The sequence below is a fragment of the Rhinoderma darwinii genome, unplaced genomic scaffold, assembly GCF_050947455.1.
Source record: "Rhinoderma darwinii isolate aRhiDar2 unplaced genomic scaffold, aRhiDar2.hap1 Scaffold_1584, whole genome shotgun sequence".
NCBI lineage: Eukaryota > Metazoa > Chordata > Amphibia > Anura > Rhinodermatidae > Rhinoderma > Rhinoderma darwinii.
This window is the reverse complement of record NW_027461987.1, coordinates 132,709-143,382: the sequence shown is the minus strand read 5'-3', so window position 1 is coordinate 143,382 and position 10,674 is coordinate 132,709. Positions and strand designations below refer to the sequence as shown.

The window sequence follows — 10,674 nt, the reverse complement described above, 5'->3', positions numbered from 1 at the left end:
ATGCCCCCCCCACACACCAGTATAATGCCCCCCACACACACAGTATAATGCCCCCCCCACACACACAGTATAATGCCCCCCCACACACACAGTATAATGCCCCCCCCCACACACAGTATAATGCCCCCCCACACACACAGTATAATGCCCCCCACACACACAGTATAATGCCCCCCCCACACACAGTATAATGCCCCCCCACCACACACAGTATAATGCCCCCCCCACACACAGTATAATGCCCCCCCCCCACACAGTATAATGCCCCCCCCACACACAGTATAATGCCCCCCCACACACAGTATAATGCCCCCCCCACACACAGTATAATGCCCCCCCACACACACACAGTATAATGCCCCCCCCACACACAGTATAATGCCCCCCCCCACACACAGTATAGTGCCCCCCCCCACACACAGTATAATGCCCCCCCACACACAGTATAATGCCCCCCCCACACACAGTATAATGCCCCCCCACACACACACAGTATAATGCCCCCCCCACACACGTATAATGCCCCCCCCCACACACAGTATAGTGCCCCCCCCCACACACAGTATAATGCCCCCCCACACAGTATAATGCCCCCCCACACACAGTATAATGCCCCCCCACACACAGTATAATGCCCCCCCACACACACAGTATAATGCCCCCCCCCCCACACACAGTATAATGCCCCCCCCACACACACACAGTATAATGCCCCCCCCACACACACAGTATAATGCCCCCCCCCACACACAGTATAATGCCCCCCCCACACACAGTATAATGCCCCCCCCACACACAGTATAATGCCCCCCCCACACACAGTATAATGTCCCCCCCCCACACACAGTATAATGCCCCCCCCACACACAGTATAATGCCCCCCCCACACACAGTATAATGCCCCCCCCACACACAGTATAATGCCCCCCCCACACACAGTATAATGCCCCCCCCACACACAGTATAATGTCCCCCCCCCACACACAGTATAATGCCCCCCCCACACACACAGTATAATGCCCCCCCCCCCCCACACACAGTATAATGCCCCCACACACACACAGTATAATGCCCCCCACACACACACAGTATAATGCCCCCCCCACACACAGTATAATGCCCCCCCACACAGTATAATGCCCCCCCCACACACAGTATAATGCCCCCCCCCCCACACACAGTATAATGCCCCCCCCCACACACACAGTATAATGCCCCCCCCACACACAGTATAATGCCCCCCCACACACACAGTATAATGCCCCCCCCCCCACAGTATAATGCCCCCCCCCACACACAGTATAATGCCCCCCCCCACACACAGTATAATGCCCCCCACACACACAGTATAGTGCCCCCCCCACACACAGTATAATGCCCCCCCACACACACACAGTATAATGCCCCCCCACACACACACAGTATAATGCCCCCCCACACACACACAGTATAATGCCCCCCACACACACAGTATAATGCCCCCCCCCCCCACAGTATAATGCCCCCCCCCACACACAGTATAATGCCCCCCCCCACACACAGTATAATGCCCCCCACACACACAGTATAGTGCCCCCCCCCCACACACACACAGTATAATGCCCCCCACACACACACAGTATAATGCCCCCCCCACACACACACAGTATAATGCCCCCCCACACACACAGTATAATGCCCCCCCCACACACACACAGTATAATGCCCCCCCCACACACACAGTATAATGCCCCCCCACACACACACAGTATAATGCCCCCCCCACACACACAGTATATGCCCCCCCACACACACAGTATAATGCCCCCCCCACACACACAGCATAATGCCCCCCCCCACACACAGTATAATGCCCCCCCACACACACAGTATAATGCCCCCCCACACACACAGTATAGTGCCCCCCCCACACACAGTATAATGCCCCCCCCCACACACACAGTATAATGCCCCCCCCCCACACACAGTATAATGCCCCCCCCCACACACAGTATAATGCCCCCCCCACACACAGTATAATGCCCCCCCCCACACACACAGTATAATGCCCCCCCCACACAGTATAATGCCCCCCCCACACAGTATAATGCCCCCCCACACACACAGTATAATGCCCCCCCCCACACAGTATAATGCCCCCCCACACACACAGTATAATGCCCCCCCACACACAGTATAATGCCCCCCCCCACACACAGTATAATGCCCCCCCCCACACACAGTATAATGCCCCCCCCACACACAGTATAATGCCCCCCCCCCCCCACACACACAGTATAATGCCCCCCCCCCCACACACACAGTATAATGCCCCCCCCACACACAGTATAATGCCCCCCCCACACACAGTATAATGCCCCCCCCCCACACACAGTATAATGCCCCCCCCCCCACACACACAGTATAATGCCCCCCCCCCACACACAGTATAATGCCCCCCCCCCACACACACAGTATAATGCCCCCCCCACACACACAGTATAATGCCCCCCCCCCACACACACAGTATAATGCCCCCCCACACACACAGTATAATGCCCCCCCCCACACACAGTATAATGCCCCCCCCCACACACACAGTATAATGCCCCCCCCCCACACACAGTATAATGCCCCCCCCCCACACACAGTATAATGCCCCCCCCACACACACACAGTATAATGCCCCCCCCCCACACACAGTATAATGCCCCCCCCACACACACAGTATAATGCCCCCCCCCCACACACAGTATAATGCCCCCCCCCACACACAGTATAATGCCCCCCCCCCACACACACAGTATAATGCCCCCACCCAGTATAATGCCCCCCCCACACACAGTATATGCCCCCCCCCCACACACAGTATAATGCCCCCCCCACACACACAGTATAATGCCCCCCCCCCACACACAGTATAATGCCCCCCCCCACACACAGTATAATGCCCCCCCCACACACACAGTATAATGCCCCCACCCAGTATAATGCCCCCACCCAGTATAATGCCCCCCCACACACACACAGTATAATGCCCCCCCCACACACAGTATATGCCCCCCCCCCCACACACAGTATAATGCCCCCCCCACACACACAGTATAATGCCCCCCCCACACAGTATAATGTCCCCCCCCCACACACACAGTATAATGTCCCCCCCCACACACAGTATAATGCCCCCCCCACACACACACAGTATAATGCCCCCCCCCCACACACAGTATAATGCCCCCCCCCCCACACAGTATAATGCCCCCACACACAGTATAATGCCCCCCACACACAGTATAATGCCCCCCCCACACACAGTATAATGCCCCCCCCCCACACACAGTATAATGCCCCCCCCACACACACAGTATAATGCCCCCCCCCCACACACACAGTATAATGCCCCCCCCCCACACACAGTATAATGCCCCCCCCCACACACAGTATAATGCCCCCCCCCACACACAGTATAATGCCCCCCCACACACACAGTATAATGCCCCCCCCACACACACAGTATAATGCCCCCCCCCACACACACAGTATAATGCCCCCCCCCACACACAGTATAATGCCCCCCCCCCACACACACAGTATAATGCCCCCACCCAGTATAATGCCCCCCCCACACACACAGTATAATGCCCCCACCCAGTATAATGCCCCCCCCCCACACACAGTATAATGCCCCCCCCCACACACAGTATAATGCCCCCCCCACACACACACAGTATAATGCCCCCCCCACACACAGTATAATGCCCCCCCCCCACACACAGTATAATGCCCCCCCACACACACAGTATAATGCCCCCCCCACACACAGTATAATGCCCCCCCCCCCCCACACACAGTATAATGCCCCCCCCCCACACACACAGTATAATGCCCCCACCCAGTATAATGCCCCACCCAGTATAATGCCCCCCCACACACACACAGTATAATGCCCCCCCCACACACAGTATAATGCCCCCCCCCACACACAGTATAATGCCCCCCCACACACACAGTATAATGCCCCCCCCACACAGTTTAATGTCCCCCCCCACACACACAGTATAATGTCCCCCCCCACACACAGTATAATGCCCCCCCACACACACACAGTATAATGCCCCCCCCCCCCACACAGTATAATGCCCCCCCCCCACACAGTATAATGCCCCCCCCCACACAGTATAATGCCCCCACCCAGTATAATGCCCCCCCCACACACAGTATAATGCCCCCCCCACACACAGTATAATGCCCCCCCCCACACACAGTATAATGCCCCCACACACACAGTATAATGCCCCCACCCAGTATAATGCCCCCACCCAGTATAATGCCCCCCCCCCCCACACACAGTATAATGCCCCCCCCCCACACACAGTATAATGCCCCCACACACACAGTATAATGGCCCCCCCCCCCACACACAGTATAATGCCCCCACCCAGTATAATGCCCCCCCACACACACACAGTATAATGCCCCCACCCAGTATAATGCCCCCACCCAGTATAATGCTCCCACCCAGTATAATGCCCCCACCCAGTATAATGCCCCCCCACACACACACACAGTATAATGCCCCCACCCAGTATAATGCTCCCACCCAGTATAATGCTCCCACCCAGTATAATGACCCCACCCAGTATAATGACCCCACCCAGTATAATGACCCCACCCAGTATAATGCCCCCACCCAGTATAATGCCCCCACCCAGTATAATGCTCCCACCCAGTATAATGACCCCACCCAGTATAATGCCCCCACCCAGTATAATGCCCCCACCCAGTATAATGCCCCCCCCACACACACACAGTATAATGCCCCCCCCCACACACAGTATAATGCCCCCCCCACACACACAGTATATGCCCCCACCCAGTATAATGCCCCCCCCCCACACACACAGTATAATGCCCCCCCCACACACACAGTATAATGCCCCCCCCCACACACACAGTATAATGCCCCCCCACACACACAGTATAATGCCCCCCCCACACAGTATAATGCCCCCACACACACAGTATAATGCCCCCACCCAGTATAATGCCCCCACCCAGTATATGCCCCCCCACACACACAGTATAATGCCCCCCACACAGTATAATGCCCCCACACACAGTATAATGCCCCCCCCCCCCCACACACAGTATAATGCCCCCACCCAGTATAATGCCCCCCCACACACACACAGTATAATGCCCCCACCCAGTATAATGCTCCCACCCAGTATAATGCCCCCCCCACACACACAGTATAATGCCCCCCCCCCCACACACAGTATAATGCCCCCCCCACACACACAGTATAATGCCCCCCCCACACACAGTATAATGCCCCCCCCACACACAGTATAATGCCCCCCCCACACACAGTATAATGCCCCCACACACACAGTATAATGCCCCCCCCCCACACACAGTATAATGCCCCCACCCAGTATAATGCCCCCCCACACACACACAGTATAATGCCCCCACCCAGTATAATGCTCCCACCCAGTATAATGCCCCCACCCAGTATAATGCTCCCACCCAGTATAATGCTCCCACCCAGTATAATGCTCCCACCCAGTATAATGCCCCCACCCAGTATAATGACCCCACCCAGTATAATGCCCCCACCCAGTATAATAAAATGAATACTCCCCTAGCCCCGTTCCCATGACGAGTGGAGGAGACCCCTCTGCTTTGGTCTGTGCTCTGTGTGGCTCGGCATGATGACGTCACTGTATCGCGCATGTCTGTGCTGAGCCGCTCACGGTCGGTGTTACACATTGAATGCTGGAGCAGGGAGCTAACGGTTTCCTGTTCCAGCATTGACTTCACCTGTATCGATGTCCTGAAGATGCAGATACAGTTGAAGCCGAGACATTGCCCCCCCGTCAGCTACGCCTCTGGTTTGGTGCAAAAGAATATGTCGTAAGTCAAGGAGTTGGTATAAGAAGAAGCGCGTCTCATACGTCGAGCAGGAGGCGGCAGATTTACCCTACATCTTTCTCCGCGATCATGACTTTGGCGCAGCTCCCTGTACACTGCCTGTACGCCCCTATATGCCCCCTGTACACCCGCTATACGCCCCCTGTACACTGCCTGTACGCCCCCTATATGCCCCCTGTACACTGCCTGTACGCCTCCTATACGCCCCCTGTACACTGCCTGTACGCCTCCTATACGCCCCCTGTACACTGCCTGTACGCCCCTATATGCCCCCTGTACACTGCCTGTACGCCTCCTATACGCCCCCTGTACACTGCCTGTACGCCTCCTATACGCCCCCTGTACACCCGCTATACGCCCCCTGTACACTGCCTGTACGCCTCCTATACGCCCCTATACACCCGCTATACGCCCCCTGTACACTGCCTGTACGCCTCCTATACGCCCCCTATACACCCGCTATACGCCCCCTGTACACTGCCTGTACGCCCCCTATATGCCCCCTGTACACCCGCGGTACGCCCCCTGTACACTGCTGTACGCCTCCTATATGCCCCCTGTACACCCGCTATACGCCCCCTGTACACTGCCTGTACGCCCCCTATATGCCCCCTGTACACTGCCTGTACGCCTCCTATACGCCCCTATACACCCGCTATACGCCCCCTGTACACTGCCTGTACGCCTCCTATACGCCCCCTATACACCCGCTATACGCCCCCTGTACACTGCCTGTACGCCCCCTATATGCCCCCTGTACACCCGCGGTACGCCCCCTGTACACTGCCTGTACGCCTCCTATATGCCCCCTGTACACCCGCTATACGCCCCCTGTACACTGCCTGTACGCCCCCTATATGCCCCCTGTACACCCGCTATACGCCCCCTGTACACTGCCTGTACGCCTCCTATATGCCCCCTGTACACCCGCTATACGCCCCCTGTACACTGCCTGTACGCCTCCTATATGCCCCCTGTACACCCGCTATACGCCCCCTGTACACTGCCTGTACGCCTCCTATACGCCCCCTATACACCCGCTATACGCCCCCTGTACACTGCCTGTACGCCTCCTATACACCCGCTATACGCCCCCTGTACACTGCCTGTACGCCTCCTATACGCCCCCTATACACCCGCTATACGCCCCCTGTACACTGCCTGTACGCCCCCTATATGCCCCCTGTACACCCGCGGTACGCCCCCTGTACGCCCCCTGTACGCCCGCTATACGCCCCCTATACGCCTCCTGTACACCCGCTGTACGCCTCCTATACGCCCCCTGTACGCCTCCTATACACCCCCTGTACGCCTCCTATACACCCCCTGTACGCCTCCTATACGCCCGCTGTACGCCCCATCATAGTAGACCGCCCGTAGTGGCAGCAACACGAGTAATATTCTGACCTCCTGCACACAGCCCAGACATCGTCCCGGCAGAGGGGCTCAATTTGGGAGATCTAGAGCTTTATCCAGTAATTGGAACGTGAACGCCTTAGGGTTTGTTCACACGCCGCGTTTTCAGGCGGATTTCGTATAAACGCCTCAAAATACACCTTGAAAAAACGCTAGTGAAACGCCTACAAACAGCTTCTGATAGAAATCAATGGGAAAACCGGCGTTTAGCTCGGACAGGGCAGTTTTTTTTGCTGTTTTAAAAAAAGTGGAGCGTAAAAACAAGGAGCACGTCACTCCTGGAGACGTGGAGCGGTTTTCATAGCGATAATTGAAGAGCAGCTCCTAAAACGTCTTTAAAAAAGCCTCAAAAAAACTTCTCCGCTTCAAAAACGGCTGAAAATCAGAGGCGGTCACCCCTTGAAAACAGCTCCGTAACTTCCAGCCGTTTCTAGTTGTGTGAACACGGCCTTTACGTGGTTTATTGGGGTCAATTCATAAAGGGCAAATTTGTTCTAGAAATTTCCGCGGCTGAAAATCTGTTCCATACGCGTGAATGGCGCCGTTCCTGCAGCAGGCGCCGCAGTCAAACAGATTGGACAGTCGCAGAACTTTCTAGAACAAATTTGCTGCTAGTGAATATTTCATCTGATCTGGAGGTCTTGGCGGGGTCTCTGCACCAGATGGGCTTGTAGTCTGGTGGGAACGATGGAGACCTGATCGCCCAGGGGGGGAACAGTCAGGATTCTATTGTGAGGATGAACCGGACATAAGACTCTTCTGTATCCCCCGTGGTCCTCACTGAAAGCCTCTACCACTGCCCAATGCCCTCCTGGGGGTTTAGTGGTGCCACAGATGACACCCAGTGTAACCGCCCAGGGCCACATGTCTGACACCCCACATAGCGGCTCAGGGTGCAGGGGGGGTGGGAGGTTTGATCTTCAGCTTCCGCTCATATATGACACATACACCTGCAGATATAGTGGGGGGGGGGGGGACAGGTCTAAGGATTGGGGATCTTTACCAGGCAGAGTTACCTGTGCATCGATTCGTCCCGGCCATGCTGCTCGCGGACAACCAACCCCGTGGATACATTTCCATCTCCTGCCACTGCCCGCAAATCATCCACCAGCTGCCAAGAGAAGGACAAAGTGATAATCAGAAGCCCCACCGAGCCCAGAGCCATGTCAGCCCCTGTACAGACCCCGCGGATGTCCGGCCGTGCCCCAGACTTCTACCACCACAAGCCCAGTGACCACGATGACCTTCGTATGGCAGCTTTATGTCCTTTTTACAGCCACACAGAAGATCCCGTATAAAACCTGTGCTGTGCGGTATATGGGAGTCTATGGCAGACAGTCGCCTTCCTGCAGTGTGAACTGAGCCCAATGTGATACACTCCGGCACACGGGAGGACGCCAGCCATGATCGCCATGTCACCGGGATGATCTGCTATCATTTGGTGACTTTGTCCATGTTCTTTGGTGGGATCGGTTTCATTAGTGGTCCGGCCGACATTACACCAGGCAGATGCCCCCGCAGGGTTTCCACATTACCGTTATCTGAAGATCCAATTATTACAAGGATTGTCTACGATTGTACAATCCGGGTTTACAGTGTTTCCAACCAATCAGATTTCCAGTTTTATTTTTTCAGGGCAGCGATCTGATTGGTGGAATGCTTCTCATGAGGCCATATTGTCAGATGAGACCCCGGGCTCCGACCCTCTCCCACCCTGAGATTATTGTGTGGTCTGGATCTGGATGGACAATGCGGCACCTCCAGGAGTCTCATATATTCACACACACTGCAATATAGGTTCAGATAACGGAGCCCAGTTCCTCCGCAGGTGCAGTAGTCCTTATTGTGACATTGTCAGTCACCTGTCCCTAAGTAAATGACTAATGAAGAATGTGGGAACGTTCACAACAGAGGAAGGTTCAGGTCTTGCTCACACGGCCAGAAAAACTACGATTGTATCCCATCACTTTCCCACATAAAACAGGTCTGATCGGGTGGTTGTCGCCACTGAAGCCCCCCCATCCCGAGAACAGGGCAGGTTCTGTATCCCCCATCCCGGGAACAGGGCAGGTTCTGTATCCCCCATCCCAGGAACAGGGCAGGTTCTGTATCCCCCATCCCAGGAACAGGGCAGGTTCTGTATCCCCCATCCCGAGAACAGGGCAGGTTCTGTATCCCCCATCCCGAGAACAGGGCAGGTTCTGTATCCCCCATCCTGGGAACAGGACAGGTTCTGTATCCCCCATCCCAGGAACAGGACAGGTTCTGTATCCCCCATCCTGAGAACAGGGCAGGTTCTGTATCCCCCATCCCGAGAACAGGGCAGGTTCTGTATCCCCCATCCCGAGAACAGGGCAGGTTCTGTATCCCCCATCCCGAGAACAGGGCAGGTTCTGTATCCCCCATCCTGAGAACAGGGCAGGTTCTGTATCCCCCATCCCGAGAACAGGGCAGGTTCTGTATCCCCCATCCTGGGAACAGGACAGGTTCTGTATCCCCCATCCCAGGAACAGGGCAGGTTCTGTATCCCCCATCCTGAGAACAGGGCAGGTTCTGTATCCCCCATCCTGGGTACAGGACAGGTTCTGTATCCCCCATCCCGGGAACAGGACAGGTTTATATAAGGGGGGGGAAAGAGTACAAATAAAAGTACCACATAGAATAACGGGGCTCAGGACATAAATCATGAGCTGTGCCCGGCTGAATAGGGTCCAGTGTACCCGCCCCATGGTATAGGCTGGTATGTGAGGGTAGGCTCAGGGGCCAGGTGCAGACTATCCTCCTCTATGTCATTGTACCTGCGCGGTAACGCTGGATGATCTGCGGCGGCTCCAGATGTGGGGACGGCAGAGCCTGGCAGCCTTCTGTAACCCTCCTAATATCTGCAGAGCCATGACGGCCGGCTGTACACCCAGCACCTACAACAGGCAGCTGCTATATCACCCAACACAGGAAGGAGCACAAGGACATTGCAAGGGCGGGAACAGGGCGGGCAGACACAGGACACCATTAACACCCACTTAAAGAAACAGAGGCACAAACCGGAGCCTCCTCCTGTCTTCAGCCAGAAATCCTGTAAGAAACGTTCAGTAAAAATGAATAAAGCAACGAGAAGCCGAAGAGGAGAGAGAAGGAAGAATCACGCGGGTGGATGGCGGTTTATTGCGCTCAGAGCCGCTGTAACCTTCTTTTCAATTGTCTTTTTATTGTTTTTTCCAATGAAATATAAACAATTTTCGAGGTTACATTTACATTTTATGTTCAATATATTTTTATTGATAATCAAAGGTGAGAACATGACAATGTGGACATCACAAATATTTCGGCACGCGGTCCGGCAGT

At 55.4% G+C, this 10,674-nt stretch overlaps 1 protein-coding gene across 1 annotated transcript in view; it reads right to left on the bottom strand.

The window, feature by feature from the left end:
- LDHD (lactate dehydrogenase D) overlaps positions 1 to 10,281 on the bottom strand; it is a 43,054-nt gene extending 32,773 nt beyond the window's left edge. Inside the window, exons 1-2 of the mRNA XM_075848042.1 lie at positions 10,131 to 10,281; positions 8,349 to 8,443 (exon numbers count right to left, since the gene is read on the bottom strand). Coding sequence (XP_075704157.1) covers positions 8,349 to 8,443; positions 10,131 to 10,226 — 191 coding nt within the window. The 5' untranslated portion in view covers positions 10,227 to 10,281. The remainder of the gene's footprint in view (positions 1 to 8,348; positions 8,444 to 10,130) is intronic.
- Positions 10,282 to 10,674: the final 393 nt, after the last annotated feature.